This window comes from Sarcophilus harrisii, chromosome 3 (assembly GCF_902635505.1).
Source record: "Sarcophilus harrisii chromosome 3, mSarHar1.11, whole genome shotgun sequence".
In the NCBI taxonomy this organism is placed as follows: Eukaryota; Metazoa; Chordata; class Mammalia; order Dasyuromorphia; family Dasyuridae; genus Sarcophilus; species Sarcophilus harrisii.
This window is the reverse complement of record NC_045428.1, coordinates 76,641,338-76,660,048: the sequence shown is the minus strand read 5'-3', so window position 1 is coordinate 76,660,048 and position 18,711 is coordinate 76,641,338. Positions and strand designations below refer to the sequence as shown.

At 34.0% G+C, this 18,711-nt stretch overlaps 1 protein-coding gene across 3 annotated transcripts in view; it reads left to right on the top strand.

Annotated features, from left to right (window-relative positions):
• The window catches only part of ADAM23 (ADAM metallopeptidase domain 23), a 214,023-nt gene that overhangs the window by 148,369 nt on the left and 46,943 nt on the right, over positions 1 to 18,711 (top strand). For all 3 annotated transcript variants that reach the window (XM_031958212.1, XM_031958213.1, XM_031958211.1), the window contains exons 12-15: positions 7,922 to 8,006; positions 9,329 to 9,419; positions 11,646 to 11,694; positions 16,163 to 16,262. In XM_031958212.1, the coding sequence (XP_031814072.1) occupies positions 7,922 to 8,006; positions 9,329 to 9,419; positions 11,646 to 11,694; positions 16,163 to 16,262 (325 nt within the window). The remainder of the gene's footprint in view (positions 1 to 7,921; positions 8,007 to 9,328; positions 9,420 to 11,645; positions 11,695 to 16,162; positions 16,263 to 18,711) is intronic.

Below are 18,711 nucleotides of genomic sequence, written 5' to 3'. Positions count from 1 at the left end.
GTTAGCCATTTGTGTCATCAATTTATCATCTTCAAGGATCCAGGAGAGTTAGCCTACCTTTTAGTAAGATCTTCTTTTCATAAATATAAACTTTGAATGTGGATAGTGACTTTCAACTATATAACTGCTGAGTAGATCGAACACTGAATTGGGTTCCACATGACTTAGGTCTTTGTGGTTCCTCCAGTGATTTGCTATGTAGTCTTAGGCAAACCATATTACTTTGTTTTAGTCATTTTTTTTCTTTTCTACTTCACAGGTTATTGATAGCTTAGATTTTAAGCTACAGAATCAAAAGCAGTACTGATTCATTTAGTGGTTAAATTTTTTTCTACTGTATACATAAAGAAATTTGAAGATTAGAATCTTCTTATGTCATTCTGCATCTTATTATAAATACCTCACGTAGATACTGTACTTAAGGACTTTGTTTTTTGCTTCTAGCCAAGTATGGCTAAATAAAAAGAACAAAAGCAACGAAACATTATCTTTCTGTGAAAATTTGAATTGATCTGAGTTTATTGGAAGTTGAAGGCTAAGACAACATTATGTGTGTTAAACTGGTACATTTCATACTCTCATTAGAAAGTCAATCAGCATAACGTAAATTGGTATGCAAACTAGCTGGATAAATCAATTTACTATTCCTGGAGAGAAAATGCCTTCACAATTTATGAAAATATAGCAGCCCTCTTGGATCAAGAATCTACTTTGAAGGTATGGGCAGTGAGCAGCCGACTCTCCAAAATGTCACTGTAAACACCATGACTAATATAAAAAACATTCCATAAAAGCTAATTTGGGGGAAAAATGACAATGATCAGGAAGTTCATTGGAGTAAATACTCAAAGCAAAGAAACTAATCCATCGTTAACACTTTCTCTTATGGTCTAGACCAACATTTCTCAAGCTAGTTTAGCCTTGAAACACTTTAGAGCTTGATATCTAATAGTAGAACTCATCCATGCTAGTTTGGCATCTGCAGGTTGACATCCTTTAAAATGAAGAAAAGGGAGGAAAATTTAAAAATCAAGTGGAAATGAATGCTAATTGAATATCTTCAATTTTTCTTATAGAAGTATTTTTTAAATGCGACTAGTTTCACATTTCACATTTTTAAATGAGCCTTATTGCTATCAGGGAAAATTTTCACAGAATTTTTGTTCACAGAAAAGGAATACCAAGTTCTCTGGAATACCACTTGAGAAACACTAATTTAAACATATAAAAAGAATCTGGGCAAAGGTCTTAGTCAGATTTACAATTCAAGTTTGAGATCTTGTGCCAAGGTGCCTGAGATGTAGAAGAACAGCTAATGTATTTGATAGAAGTTAGGTTTGAAAAAAATCTAGAAAAGCTAGGATGCTAGAATGATTCTCAGAAGAAGAAATCTAATAGGGAAAGTATGCAAAGTCTTATACTTGGAATAAAAGAAGTTAATTTTGTGAGAATAAGATTGAGGGGGAAGCTTACCTAGATTGTAGGTTGTTTTAGTGTTTTTAGTAAATTTGAAACTGATTATGAGTCAACAATGTAAAATTGGAAGTCAAAAACCAAATCTTAGGATAGGTTCATAAAAGCATAGTGTGTAGGACTAGGAAAGTGATTTTCCCATTGCACTATGATGTCTCTCTTTCAGCCACATCAACCACATATGTTCTCTTATATTAGAAGGAATATTGATAATCTGGAGAGAATCCAGGGAAGAGCAACCAAGATGGTGAAACTTGTTAAATTCAAGCCATGTGAGGAAAGGTTGAAAGTATGGAAGATGTTGAAAAAGATCTGACTAGGGGACATAATTGTTGCCATTAAGTACTTGAAAAGCTTTCAACTAGAATTTAGGATGGACTTTGAATTAGAAGCTATAGGATCACAGATCAAAAATTTGAAAAGTCTTTAGAGACTAATTGGCCCAAATCTTTTTTATAGCTGAGGAAACTGAGTCCTAAGGAGGCTGAGTGGCTTGCCAAGAGGCAAACATGTAGTAAACATTACAGGCTAGACTTGAATCCAGTTCCTCTGAATTCAGAGCCATCATTCTTCCTATGGTACCATACTGCTAGACTTCAGAGATCAGATATGACCTCTCCTACATTCTGTAGTATTTTGTCTTTTTTCATATAGAGCTCTATATTGTGCTTGGTATTTTCTATATATGTTCAAACATTCATATATGTGTATGTGTACATGTGTGTATCTTTTCCTCTACTCTCTATTATACAATTTTAGAGGTCAAGATCATGTTTTGTTCATCCTTGCATATCCTGTAGTTCCTACAACTTTGTGCATAATGGTACCAAGTGGTTATTTATAAAAATGGATGAATGCCAACGTAAGTTTCTATTGGAAACATCATTAAAAAAACCTCTTAACCTATTCAAATTTGTATGGAACTTAAAGGTTGAGATAAGAAATACCAATTATTAATACTTTTTTAAAAAAGTGACATAATTTCTTATTATTTTCATTGCCTCTTGCCTAATTTATTTTTGTCTTTGACTTTGTTCTTGAACTGAAAGGGAGCTGCATATCTATAACTTCCTCAGTGCTAGACTCCTGAGGCTGAAATGGTCTGATCAAATCATGCACAAGAAATACAGGGCAGACACTGCATTGCTGAAACTGGTCAGGACTCTTGAGACCCACTTCATGATTTTTCATTCCTCTCCTCATTTTCTACTTTCTCCAGAGAAATTATAAGGCCAATGGCTTCCTAAGGGATGAATTGCTAATCCATGTGTATCATTGCTCAATGAAGTGAAGAGGGACTAATTGAGAAATACCTGGGGAGGAGAGAGAAGAAGAGAGGGAGGGATAGGAAGAGTTAGAGGGAAAGAGAAGGAGAGAGTAAAATTGAGATTGCAGTATTTGGCCAGATGCTATTTCTGGCTGGAGGCTTAGAACTGAAAAAAAGAGAATTATTGTTTTAATTTTTTCCAACTTTTCAGAAGAGGGAAAAAAATATTAGACTCTGGTTCCCTTTAGGCAATGAGCAAGAAACAGTGGTCGGGGTAGCCTGACTAGTTGGATCAGAACTAAAACAGGGACTCTGCCGTTTTTTTTTTTCCCCAGACTTAGTTCAAAAAGAGCAACCACATCCAATGCTGAGGGACTGTTTGGCAGAAAAAAAGCATATAAGGGGAAGAGTAGTCTACCCACCCAAAGGAAGAATGTAAATAATGACTGGAAAGCCCTGATTTCCATCATAGCTCTACACCATTGCTACGTTAGCCAACCAAATACTGATTTTAGAAAGCTGATTTCTTTGAGGCTTATATAATTTTATTATTAAGGCAGTCCAATCAACAGATTGATTTGCCTTCTTCCATGACTTTATTCATTTTATACATATTGTCTTTGAATTATCAAAATTGTCTTTCTTTCAAGAAAATGAGCAAAGTAATAGAAATGGAATAGGGCTAAAGAAAATAGGTTCTATAGTTGAAGAATAAGTAAAAAATCAAAGTAATACTGTTTTCAGAGTTTTTTTTTTCTTTGAGTATTTTCTGCATCAGCTATTTCACTTGAGCCTAGTCTTCATCAGCTAATGAGATTGTTCAAGGTCATTACATTTGCCATTTTTTGACTATCTAGTACTGATGGTAATGGGAGTAATATGGATAAATGTTAAGGTTTTAACTCATTGTACATGACAATCCTTATCTCTAAAGCAGGCGACATGTTTAGAGGAGAAATATTGAATTATTTTGATGGAAGAAAACAGGTCTTAGAAATATCCAGAATGACTCACAACTCATTTGCCAGCTAACTATGAGTAATGCCACTCCACTAAAATGATTTTATTTTTAAATAACTAAAATTATGTAGAGTGGAAATATCTCTCAGTTTAAAGGAGCTAAGACAATTCAGTTTAAGATCAAAATTAAGTTTGTTGAGAGTGGGAAGAAAGGAAGGTAAACAAAATTTCTCAGTATAATTTTCTGTAGGAACTTAAATTATTTAATTGACAATTTCCTTTCATTAAAATTTTTTCTTGCTTCAAAACATGTAGGCTTGAGGTCAAGTAGAAAAATGACTAGAAAATAAATTCAAACTAATCCATCTACTTTCATAGCCTAAAATTCAATTAAAAAAATTAACAAAAGAAAAACAAATGAATACTGTTAATACATCTATCATTATTGTTGTTATCAAGGGAACAATAATAGTTATTTGTTTGGGAGATATATCCCCTGGATTAATTATTTATTGGCCAATCTTGTGGTAATAAATCCCAAACAGCAGACATTGTCTATGACTAGGCCCATATTTAGAACCTTGCCAGCCTAGTAAAAATGATGAGAACTTTCCCTCAGTTGGCAGAGTTTTCAGGAAACTAAGAACACTTCCATGCCATAGTGAGGCATGAGAATAGGGATTTGTATTATTATTTATGAATAAAAAACAATAATTCCTGAAAAATAACGACTATTTATGAACTTAGGTCCAATATATAAACCAAACAAGATGGACAAGTCTAGTTTCATTGTTTAGAATTAAATGAAACAAGAAGCCACAAAAATAAAAATTAAAGGATACAATACCCCTAATTTCTTTACTCCTTTTCTCTCATCCTCTGTGTTTGATATCCCAGTTAAAAAATTTGTGTTAAGTATCTGCTGTGTGCTGTGCACCATAACAAGAGTTAATAGTACAAATTCTAAACAATGAAACTAGACTAGAGCAGTACAGAGACCAATGAGCAGATCCAGACCCTTTTGGATGAAGCATTGAAGATGTGAAAGGGAGTGATGGGAAAAAGTCTGGAAAGTTATTATAAGCTCAAGCTGTGAAGGGCAATCATATCAAGCTGAGGGATTTATATTTTGTCCTAAAGGTGGTCTTGGGTCACTGATGATTTTTAAGTGCAGAGATGATGTTTCACATTCAAACGTGGGCTTAGGAAGATTCTTTTAGCTGCTGTGTGGAGGCTGGGTTTGGAGGGAGAAACAACTAGAAATAATGGTCTTCCGTATCATAACTTTTTTTTTTAAATCACAATCACTTACCTAACCTGCATATTTTGTTATAATTGCAACAAGAACTGACCATCATTACTGTTGCCACAATTAAAATCCTAATAACTGATGCTGAATTTACATGCTGACATATAGATTTCAATAGAGAATGTGTACTTACATTGTAAAAAGATAAAACATAATTTATATTGTTCTATTTTTAAAATATGGAGATTTATGCAGAAAAATAAAGGAATAAATCTTCTGGTGGAACCAATATGGAAATGTAATGGTTTCCAAGTAAAGCCAGTGATTTCAGCAGCTTTTTCACATGTGCTGACAAGACATCTCATAGAAGTAGACAAATTTTGGCCACACTTTGCATGTAAAATGGTTCTTTTCCCCCCAGCAGATTAATGTGCTTACCCAACAGACCATTTACTTTAATCAGCTCCTATTTTAAAGCTATATTATTACTTTTTGTAGCACTTGATATACTCTTCAGAATGCTTTCATCTATATCACTGTATTTCAATGACAATCCTGAAAGGTTAAGTGAAACATGTATATTTCTTAATATATCCTGCTTCCCCTCTCAGATAACAATCCTTTATAACAAAGAAGAAGAGAGGAGGAAAACCAATTCCGCAAAACTGATAAGCACATCAACCAAGGCTGATGTGATGTTCATTGTCCCATGACCTCTGCTCTCTCATAGCTCTTCTCAGAGTCAAGACTGGCAATGGCCATTTCAAAGTGAGACATTTTATCTTGATTTTTGTGGATAAGGAAACTGAGTTTTAGAGATGTTATGAGTTTTTTCCCTCCCAAATGACCATATAATTCATGAGGAGTAGAACCCAACACTCTAGAGGCTCTGCAGAATATATTTCCTTTTTTAGAATGAACATGACCCTTTTATCTGACCCGATACCTAGGACCTTTTGTACATCAGTATGTGGTTATAATATGTATTTATCCACTCAAAAGCTTTAATTTAAAGTGTCTATTATGTTCCAGGCACCAGGGACAGGAAAACAAAAGAGGAAAAAAAATTCTACTTTTAAGGAATTTATATTTTATTGGGGGAGAAATGTTTCCTCTTTTTCTCTCTTTCCTTCCCTCTTTTTTTCCTTTTCTTTCCTGCCACTTTTCCTCCTTCCCTCCCTCTTCCCCTTCCTTCTTCCCTCCTCCCCTTCCTTCTTCACTCCTGCCTACTTTTACTCTCTCTTTCTCTCTTCTTCCTTCTTTCCCTCCCTTCTTCATGTTCTTCTTCCATTTCTTCCTCTCTCTTTCCCTCCTTATCTCTCATCCCTCCTTCTTCCCTCTCTTACTTCCTTTCTTCTCTCTCTCTTCCTTCCTCCTTCCTTCTCTTATCTTCCTTCCTCTTTTTCTCCTTCCTTTTCACCATCCCTCTCTCTCTTTTCCTCTCTCCCTTTCTCTTTTCCTTTTCTCCTTTCCTTCCTTCCTTCTTTCTTTCCTTCCTTCCTTCCTTTCTCCCTTCCTTCCTTCCTTCCTTCCTTCCTTCCTTCCTTCCTTCCTTCCTTCCTTCCTTCCTTCCTTCCTTCCTTCCTTCCTTCCTTCCTTCCTTCCTCCTTCCTTTTTCCCCTGACTTCTTTCCTCTCTCTAATGTTGGAAACTACAAACAAAAAATATGTACAAATAAGTCACATACAGAACAAATTGAAGACAACCATCAAAAGTCCAGTTTGTCTGAATAGTAGAGAAAAGGAAGAGAAGTAATGTTCAGTGAGGCTGAAAAGGGAGGCTAAAGCCAGACTATGAAGCAGTCTAAATGCTAATCAGAGAAGTTTATAGTATATCATATTGGCAATAGGTAGCCAATGAAACCTCTTAAGCAGGGGTGAGATGTGGGCAGATCTCTGCCTTAGTAATATCATTTTTCAGCTGAATGGAGATTAACAGTTAGTCAGCTGAATTGGAGGAGTAAGAGACTTGATGCAGGGATATCTATTAGGTACCTCTTGCAATCTCATATGTGAGAAGTAATATGGGTCTGAAGTAGGATAGTGGTTCTGTGAGGAGGGAAGGATCAGATGTAAAAGTCAGTAAGCACTCATTAAGCACCAACAGTATACCAAGCACTATGCTAAGTGCTGGGGATACAAAGAAAGACAAAAGGCAATCCTTACCCTCAATAATCTGACAGTCTTATGGAGGATATGATAAGCAAATGAATATGTAAAAGAAAGCTAGGTACTGGATAAATAGGCAAAAAATTAATAATGGGTAGATACTAATGCAAATTAAAAGGGATTGGGAAAGGCTTCTTGTAGCAGGTAGGATTTTAGTTAGAGTTTGAAGGAAGTCAGGAAAATCAGGTGAGGAAAGAGAGAACATTCCTTGTATGAAGGACAACCAGAGAAAAAACCTGAAGGTGAGATGAGAGATGTTGTAAAAGCAGGATTGGCAAGATATAGTTAACTGATTAGATGAAGGTGGGACACATGCTCAGGTTGTACTCAGGTTCACGGTGAAGGTGCTTTTATGGGATGTATTATTATGCAATGGTATTTGTTTTGGATGACTCCTTATTTTAAATTACAACATGTTTTATAATGAGCATCATGATAAATTGATATTTGGTTTAGAATTCATGGCGATAAGTCATTTTACACACATTAAAGCATCCAAATTTCTCACCTATTCTGTGAAATAAGGATGTCGTTTTATTCTTAATTTACAAATGAGAAAGTTTGAAATCTGAGAAGTGTAAGTTCATCCAGCAAAAGATTTGAATTCTTGTTTTTTGTTTCCAAAGCTACTACATCACCTAGATATATACCATGGATTGAATTACATTTTTTAAATCCATGCATATCTCTCTGCATGTAAATGTCAAATATGAAAAAGGACTAGCTTTACCCTTGGTTTAAGAGTGATTATCTGCTACTTTATTGATTTCATTTGTTCTAATAGTATTTTTTTCTTTTCTTAAGGCGTGTGATATTTCACTTTAAGAGAAGTAGTCTGAGTTACTTTGGAGGTGTTTGTTCCAAGACAAGGGGAGTTGGAGTAAATGAGGTAACAGTTGGTTAAGTTTTTAAAATGTGTGACCTAATTCCTTCTCAACTTTAGTCTCCATATTGCTCTTCACAGTCATGTGCTACTTTGCATACTTGTTATTATATGCTAACATATTGTCTAAGAAAGTGGCATTATCAAGAAAGTAGACTTGTGGCTTTATTAGCCTCAGCACTCCCAATGTGTTTCCTGGTTTCACAAAATAAAAGTTTATATATTTCCACTTTGGGCTTGACAGAATCAAGCCCAAGACTGGACTAGATTCTTTTGGATTTCCAAAGATAAAGTATTATTTTGCTTATAATGTACAACAATCCTCCCCATGTGTCTTTTCTCAAAATTATAATAGTTTGCTACTGATCCATTATATTTTAATTTATTCAGTGGGTGTGACTTTTCTTTCTGTCTTTGAATACAGCATCTATTTATCCTCATCTTTCTCTCTCTATTTCTGTCTCTCTGTGTTTCTTTCTCTTTCTGTCTCTTTCTCTTTCTCTCTCTTTTTGTCTGTCTGTCTCTCTCTTCTTCTCTCTCTTCAAATCAAACATCTCTTCCTTTTTGCTATCTGTTTTAATGCTTTAACTTCTAGTAGTTTTTTTTTTCCACAGTAAAAATTTCTGAAAACAGGAACTAATAATCAGGGGAAGTGCTGGTAAATGTTTAACAATTGGCTCTCAAAAAATTGTATGCACAAGACACTTTTGTTTAATCTGCATTTTAAAACATTTTCTCCATCGTTTTCTTAAGGTCTAGATGGTCAACAAAAGAATAAATCAAATCCCGATTTAAAGTGTTTGCTGATAGTCAGGGTGTAAAATGCTTCCCCTGAAAAATTTAACAACCAGCTCTCTTGAGATGGTTTCATCTGGCTCCAGCTCACCACTGACAATTAAAAGCCCAAATTCTACCCTTTAATGATACCAAAAGCATGGTGGGTTGATGTGGAATTAATAGAAGTTATTCGATGAGCTCTCCTCTTGATTGGGAGCCTATCTCAGCATGTTTATCATCTGATAACTAACTTGGTTGTAGGTTGGGTTGATATAGATTCAATATATGAATGAGATAGCCTTGACATATCTGTGCTTGACAGTTTCATATAGGAAGATGGAAAAAGATGACCAGTGAATTAGAGAAGCAATTTGGTTCTAGGGCCATGATACAAGGGGGAAAATTTAAGTTCATACGGAGTTCAATAACAATGTAAGGTGTGACCTACAGCATAGCACGTTGAGGTGATGATATGGTAATTATGAAATAATAATAACTAGCTTTGTGCACTCTCTCAAATGTTTCCCACACACTTTCAACTCTGAAAACAGTATGGTCTTCCAATGGCAGTGGCACAAGGATTATCCCAGAGTCTGGCACAAAACCTTGGAATCCAGTGGGAACCTTCTAGCAGAAAGCCAAGTACGTGTATTGACCATCTTTCTCACTTTTGTGCCCGATATATTTCCCTGGATAATGGTTACATCAAATGTGTGGCAGGAAATTATTCCTTTACTTCCTATTATGTATAATTATGTAACTGAAATATTATAGCATAGGCATAAAATGGTCAGTTTCCAATTTCAGCTCCCAACACATTTGTTTTTCTTAATTACATTTTCTAAATATAACATAGAAATATATGTTTATACCTAAGGATGATGTGTTCTTTTATCTTTAGGTTCTCAGTATATTGGTCATCTTTTTCATGCCCTGTAGGGTTGATCAAACATTTTCTTCAATTTACACTCATGTTAGAACCAAATAAAAATGGTTACAAATTTTCCATGAACAAAGGAAATGAAATACGTTTCCGGTGACTTTTCAATTCATTGAATTTTCAAGCATTTGAAGGGCTGTCATGTGGAAGAAGACCTGGCCTTTGTATGGGTTATCTCAAAAAATGAGACTTGGAGTGCTGAGTGGAAGTGTCAGAAACACAAGATTTGGGTTCAATGCTTATGACAAGACATTAAGATTAGAACTAGTAAAAAACATAATGAACCGACTTGTGAAGACTGGAAGTCTTTAGGCAAATATAAGATGCCTACTTGTTAGCAACATTGGAGAATGGATTCTTGTTAAAGTAGGGATTGGATCTTTTCAGCCCTGAGATTTTGTGATTCCATCTCTCCCCTCAGGAGGCAATGCAGCCATTGTAAGCAAGTGGTACTACTTAATATGCTGATTTCATTAAGTCATGTGAATTCTTTTTATTTATTTACATTTGACTTACTGTTTATTTTCCCCAAGACATGTACAAATTTTCATGTAATGACAATAATAATTATAGTAATTATTTTTTATCCAGGGTTTGCATGAATACCTCCAAAGTAATTAAGATTACCTCTCTTGCAGTTAAATATCTAATGCCTTAAAGAAAATAATAATTATTAAAGCTGACATTTATGTAGTGCTTTAAGATTTACAAAGTACATTATCCCAGTGATGATTGTGACAGCAACCCTATGAAGTTGGTAGATACCAAAGGTAGTGTTTTTTTTTGTTTTTTTTTTTTATATACAGATGAGGAGCTTAAGATTCAGAGAATTTAAGCCATTTTTCCTACAATGACACAGCTACATACATTGAGGGAATACTTAGGATTCATTTTGATTTATTTAGTTGTCTTTCTAAAGAACATGAAGTGATAGATGTGCCACCAAATACTTGGTTTTTGTAAGATCCTGTAGTTGAACAGTTACTTAGATCGATTCAGGAAATGACTCAACTTGCTTATGGCTGGATTAGAGTAATAAATGACAGCACTTTGGGTTTGATTTAAAGAAAATTCATTTTATAACTTTCCTTTTTTGTTCATTGATGCCTTATATGCTTAGAGATTTCTCTGAAATTTAATTTGGTTGTGAACTTTGAATTTCCTTAAATAGTGGTATTTGAAAATATTTTAATAGAAGTATCTTGCAGTCTGTTTTCTAGGACATGCTCATCTTTGGTGAGAGGGAAATTGTTTTTATCTGTTATCTCTGACCTTGTAGCAGTCTTTACTTGTCCTATAGAACAGAAGGGGGAAAAATTGAAAAGAAAGATGTAAAACGGTAATGGGGAGAGAAAAAGATCAACTTTCTTTGTGACCACCCATTAAATGTGTGAGTCCATGGTCTACAAATCATGTTTATAATTATTTCAGATTTTTGTATGATAGGGAACTACCCAGCCCCATATTTTTCAAGTTTCCTTCAGTATAGTAACCTCTTTATATCTGATCACCTAAATCTTCACAACATTTCAGCATAATTCTTATCTGCCTGGAATGAAGCCTTTAAAAGAAAAACACTGCTCCCATTCAACCTAGTGCTTCAAACTAAGTCCTTCTGTTAATTATATCTCTTTTGTGCCTCACAATGATACTGTGAAGCATGTTGGAGGGAAAGTATTGTTATTATCCTCATTTTCTAGATGGAGACTGAAGGTCAGAAAATTCAGTAACTCCTTCCATGTTCATAAGAGAGAAATATTGAATCTGGGGGCAAGGTGGATATGGTCTGAGATACATGGCCTTCTGAACCTACTTAGAAGGCAACTAGGGACAAAGTCCTTTTCAAAGGGTGAGAATTCATGACGCAAATGTGATTTGCCTCTTGTCTTTTGTGTTTTTCTTTTGTGATTTTTCTTTCATCTGACAAGAATGTGACTGCACCGAATCCTGGGGTGGATGCATCATGGAGGAAACAGGGTAAATAAACACTTTTGCTTAAAGTTTTCCTAATTGTAAATGAATTCTCAGTGCACTTTCTGGTTAAAATGCTCCACACAAAGTGAGTTGCTGGTTGTCACTTTAACCTAAATTGAGTTTTTGCTACAATTAAGATAATCATCCAATCGGCTAGAATTGAAAATGGCTTCTGAAGGTTCTATTTTAATTGTTCATTTAAGGTCAGAATTGTAGGTATTCTTTTCTACATATTGACTGGAAAAAGGAGACTATTAATTGTCTGTTAGTTTAGTGTTAAAATATTTTTGTATACTTAAAATGGATTCTATTATTTGCTAAGTTCTCAGTGACTATCAATACTGTCTCCTATTTTAAATGATGCTTAATAGTTACATGTAGAGTAATAAAAATTATAATGATGCTCAGCCTTTGCAATCATTAAGGATTAAGTTTTTTTTTTAATAAGAAAGATTCCTTTTTTCCTACATAGAGACAATCTGCTTAAAAATACTCAGCTTAAGTTCCTTTCATATCATAAATCCCTGATTTCTCTCCTGGATTCCATTATTACCATATGGAATTGGATCACCTCGAATCTTCTGCTAGTGATGATGCAGAGGAAGCTGTCCCTCAGGTCTCTATCTGTAGGAGATCATCAATTCCAGAAGCCTTCTTTCCTCAGCCAGGACTTACACCCATTTCCCTTATTTTTCCCTAGTGGAAGTGTTTATCATAGGAGCCTGTGTCTCTTATACTACTCAATACAGTTGTATTGTACAGTTAATGCAGATGAACAGAGTACCTGGCACATAGTAATTTTTTGAGTAGTAGTAGTTCCAACTACTGTGGGCATTAGAAGATATGAAGAAGGGAGAAACCTTTATTGTAGGAGGTATGTATTTGCTTTGGAAGAGAATAAAGAAAACCTAGGAGCAACAGGAAATGTAGCTCCAAGGTGAAAATTACAATGCATTTCTATATAGACCTTATATAATATTATGCACTATTATATTCTGTAAGTACTATCAATCAATAAGCCACAAGCAATTCTCAAGAAATTACAATGTGCCAAGTACTCTGTTCAACTGTATTATTCCTGCTTCATATCCTTTCCCTGTCCAAATTGATTTCCTGTCTACATAGCTGCCAAATTGATTTCCTTAAAGTTTAAGGCTGACCATGTCATTTTCCTACTCAGTACATTCTAGTCTCCCTATTGCTTCTATGATTAAATATTATATATAGATATACATATCTATATATAATATGTAATACCTGTATGCATATATGTAATGTATATGTATGGTGTGTTATCCAAACACATGAGAACTGGGTTGAATTTATATCAGGAATGTAGGGTTGGTTCAATATTGGAAAACTATCCACATAATAGACCATATTAATAACAAGAACAACAAAAATCATATTATTTCAATAGATGAAGAAAAAAGTTTTTGATAGATTAGTTGTAGTTTTTAGTCATTTAGTCATTTCTGACTCTGTGTGAACCAGTGGTCTTTTATTCTTGAGAAGTTTTTGGTAAAGAATTTTTTTTCCCACTGGAATTGTTTTCTTTTCCACTGTGTGAAGAATTGAAATAAATAGAGTTTAGATGACTTGTCCAGGTCATACAGTTAGTAAATATCTGAGGCCAGATTTAAACTCAGATCTTCCTGGCTATAAACTTGGTGCTCTATCTACTGTACCACCTAGTTGATAGATAAATTACTCATCTGTATTTAAATAAAAATACTAGAAAATATAGGAATGAATGTACCATTACTTAACATGATAAGTAGTAGTCAACTAAAATCAAGTCTCAACATAATGTAGAGAAGAGACTTTTCCAATAAAATCAGGGGTAAAGTTATATCACTAGTATTTTATATAGTAGTAGAAATACTGTTTATTTTGGGTTAAAGCCTTTCACAATCTAGTTCCATCCTACCTTTCCAGCATTTTTACCTACCTCCATACACTTTGTGGTCTAGATAGACTGGTCTTTTTACAGTTCCTCATGCAAAACACTCCATTTCCCCTCATTACTTTTGCCTCCACTGTTCTCCATGTGTACAATGTGATCCCTCCTTACTTAGAATTGCTAGTTTCCTTAAAACATCTATCGAAAGGTTGACTTGATACATTAAACTTTTCTTAATTCTCTTCTACCAGCTACTAACTTTCCCCACCCCACATCACCTCCTGTCTACACACACACACACACACACACACACGTATATACATACACACACATATATGTCCAGGGTTATGCTGGAGCCAGTTCTTACTGGCTGATGAGAGCCAATTGTTGTATTTTCAATGTGAGTATTTGTACCTGGGAAATCTGCAGATCAGGGTTTGATCTACAAGTTTGTTAATTTTCTAAACTTAAAAAAAGATGGGAAAAAGAATGCAAATTAAACTTAAAGATGTATTGTCTCTCTCTTTGTATATACAAATATATGTATTAATCTATATACATAAAAATAAAATAGAAAAAAATAGATCTGTTTCATTCAATAGATTTATCTGTTTCATTTTTATCTTTTTTTTCCAGCACCTAACAGTGCCTTGCTCATAGTAAATGCTTAAAAATGCTTGCTAAATGATTGCATTATTGGTTTAAAAGCTTTTTGTGGATGAGTTTGAGAACTTAACCTCTTCTGACATTGTTTCTATGATAAAATAGATACCTATTTTATTATTTATTTTATTTATGTAGTATATATTATTATGATTAGTATAATGTTATAGTACATATTTTATGTATTATTTATTTTATTTTATTATTAATACCTATATATTTCTCAATAACTAACTTCTAAAGAAAAATTGAGAAATATAACCCATATATAAATCAAATATTGCTTTTCTTTTTAAAAAAAACTCTAAAAAAACAAAATTTGCCAAACTTAGTTAAATAATGATTTTTCTTTAATAAAGAAAATATGATTTTATTGTAATGATATGCTGTTGCTTTAGAAATACAATTAAAGCCCATCAAGATCCCATTTTATGTATGCCTGTCAAATCCAATTCTATTATTATTACAGATATACCAAAGGAATACAGATCATGCCATTAAGACTCATGATCCAACTTTAACTTGTCTATATTTACAAATAACTTTCTATATCTTGGTATAACTAAACAACAAGTAATTTCATGAATGAATAATAGAGGCTAAAAGGGACCTTTGTTTGATGATCCTCTGATTGTTAATATAAAGTGAAGGATAAAATTGGGTGTCATATGCTTGCTAGAATTGTTTGCTGCTTTCATGGAAAATATCCAAATCAGGATCTAAATAAATGAGGAATCCTTTCCAGGTGCCAAAGTCCCCCAGTTATTTCCATTTATAGATGATGTACTGAAAGCTTCAAGCCTCAGAACTTGCAAAGACTCCTAAATAAGATCTGTTTACTAAAATAATCCAACCTACAGAGTCTTAGAAGAATGACAAGTAGTTTAATAACTTCAATCATAATTCCTGATTGCTCTCTAAAATGACTTAATCACAGTTCACAGTAACAGTTTCACCAACAATGTATTAGTGTCCCAATTTTTCCATATTCCCTCCAATTTTGTCATTTCCCTTTCTATCATTTTAGCCAATCTGATATGTATCTTAATATCTTAATTTGCATTTCTCTAATCAGGAATGATTTAGAACATTTTTATATGATTATATTTAGCATTGGTTTCTTTATCCTTAAACTGCCTATTCATATTCTTTGACCATTTATCAGTTGAGGAGTGACTCATATTCTTATACACACACACACACACACACACACACACACACACACATATATATATATATATTTAAAGAGAATATGTGGTCAAATGGTTAATTTAGCTGAGAATCAAAGAGAAGTTGCAGAGCAGTCTAAAAATATTTTGGTCTTGACTCTCTCAAACTCTGTCATTCCTCTCCCTCTTTTAGTCATCCATCATCTTCCTATTAAACCTGGATGTGAATGTTGTCTCTGAGCCGAATTCCTGTATTCCGTTGAGTATATTGTTTTTCACTGAGCATATTGGCTTTTATCATCCAGTCTGCCCTTGAGGCAGAGAATTGAGAAAATAAAATGATCACATTTTGGACAGCTACTTAGAAAGCCCTAGATTCACTGTTGAGTAGACAGTGGATGTGACCTGTAGCCAATATGCCCCCCTCCTACATAAATCTTTTTCTCTGAATCGTGGGCACCCCCAATTCACTAGGATTTTTCTCTGCTTCATTGTTCCCTGAATTAATGGTAGAACTAAGGAAAATCTCTTAAACAAAACTTAAGTATGGCTTATGTCTCAAGTCCTTCCATTGAATCCTTGGGATTTCTCCATTTTCTCCATTCATCTTAGAGTAATTTCTAGTGTTTTTGCATGTATAGTTTATCTAATTAGAGGAGAATCTTTGAATTATCTTGGAGTTTCTGGTCTCTTCATTTTTTTGGTGAATTATTTACCTGATTCTTTATTCTTTTAGGGTGTCACATTCTCGGAAGTTCTCAAAATGCAGCATTTTGGAATATAAGGACTTTTTACAAAGAGGGGGAGGATTCTGTCTTTTTAACAGACCAACAAAGGTCAGTCTCTCCATGACTTTCTCTTATTTCCATCGAACAATAGCAACAGACCAGTTGAAAGGCAATCTCCAAATCACAATAGAATAATTTTTCCTTTTCACGAGACTTTTCTGTATAGAAGACCAGTGGAATGCCATAATGATAACAATAGCTTAGGGTTTCTGATTCCTTTGTTTTCCATTTTGGTGCTAAGTGCAAAAGGCTTCTAATTCAGGTATGTTAAGAATTTTTCTCAATGGTTTAAGGTTATCCTGCCTTACTAGGCAGTTGGTTAGAATAGTTAAATAGTTTAATAGACCAAAGAAAAATGTGAAGATCATTTTTATTAGCCATACATCTATTAGCTATAATTAGTTATGCATCCATATTATATTATTTCTTTGCTAAAATATGTGATTTATTGACATGACAGCTCAGTGACATTGAATGTATGGTATTTAGAAAATTCAGCCCCTTCTTGGCAAAGGATCCAGAAATATTTGTAAGTTAGAACTGGGATCAAGGAAGGGTAGGCAAAGTAGGAAGCTACAGAGGTCACAAACACAATGAGACATAAAGAGATCCCATTTTCTATATCATTTTATACATATGCATTTTAGGAAGAAGTCATCAGGTTAAATGACTTGGCCAGGGTCACACAGCTAGTAAGTGTCTGGGGTCATGTTTGAACTCAGGTTCTCCTCACTCCAGGGTCTATCTACTTCACCTTCTAGCTACCCCTAATGTGCAGAATTTTTTTTTTTCCCCAAGGCAATTGGGATTAGATGACTTGTTCAGGATCACACAGCTAGGAAATATTAAGTGTCTGAGACCATATTTGAACTTAGGTCCTCCTGACTTCAGGGCTGGTGCTTTATCCACTATGCCACCTAGCTGCCTCTTGTGCAGAATTTTAATAGGAAATTCTTTTTATGGTTCATAAGTATTTTTTGTGATATAATATTTCATTCTATAGCATTAGTTCTTAAATGCATTTGTTTATCATTGATATCTTCAGCATTCTGCAGAAATATAGACTTCTTCACAAAAAAATTTAAGCACATTCATACAGAAAGAAAATGCTAATTTTAAATTAGAGGTTAGTTATATAGATATTATACACATATACACATGCATATATATGTACATATAAAATTTTTTGTTCCATTCAAGTTTACCAACCCCCTGAAATTTAGCCAGTGACTCACTGGGATTAAGAATTCCTGCAATAAAGGGTTAAAGTCTCTGGAAGAAAACACATAGAAGAAAATTTTTTCCAAATATTTCTTGAGGTGCACAGATGTTTTGTCCAAGCTCTGAGCTGGTTCTTACATCATAAACCTCATATTTTCTTTTAAAATGGTCCCATGTCGGAAACTCATATATGAGATATAGTTATTCACAAGAGTATTTTCTTAAAATTGATTGAGCAATGAAATAATTTCATCATTTGAAAAAATAAGTGACTACTGTAGAGAGCTGAATTTATCCCCACACAGTAACTCAATAACCTTACTGTACCCAGGATGGTAGTTTGATTCTTGATATCAACATAAAGTCACCATGAAATTGGGGGAAATTTTCAAATAATTTTGAATCATTAAAGCTGTTGCCTGTCTTCTTTGATGAAGACCTTGGCAAAGACCTATCTAGAATGGAAATCTAGTAGTTATATGGTTTAGAATGGGGTGAAATCAGTAATAGTGAATAACAGATGAACTAGCCATGTTTTCTCATTCCAGTGTACATAATGGATAAAATAACATAAATGGATAATTTGCCAATTTTGCACTTCTCTCAATAATGGAAAGAGCTATCATTTAGAAAGAAGAACTCTTAAGAATCATCAGAGCTCTTCCATCCCCTAAATTTGTAGTTCAGAAAAGTTATGGTTTTTAAATTCCCATTTTATTTCTGAAGTTGTCTGGAATTAAAAAAGAAAACAAATCAGATAATTTAATGCCTTAATTGTAGAATGATTGGTGGGCCAGTTTTAAATATGATAAATATAAAGTAGTTCTCTTTGAAAATATAACATGTAATTTGTTTAATCTGTAGAACAGAATGCAATGGTGTTTTATTACTATATGATATATATTCATTTACATTAAAGATAAGTCCCCTTTTCTTTTCTACCTGGTGCATATAACAAACATACATATGTCTAGCTGGAAATACCAAAATAATCAATGTTCTGGGAACTTCTATGATGCTTAGTTGATTGATATAGTCATCCTGATCTAACCTTGGAGAAAGTTGCCATAGGAACTGAACCCAGAATAATTCATCTGTAGTTAGTTTCCCTCTACTTTCCTCTGATGGGGTTTCTTCCACCCAGCTGTTATGATATCACAAGGTAAGGAGGGTAGGAGGAACTATTATCCCAATCTAGTATGGCAGTACTAAGATAGATTTCTGTAGTTACCAACTATGGTTCCGAACTAGAGCCGTATTTTGGTACTACCACTAT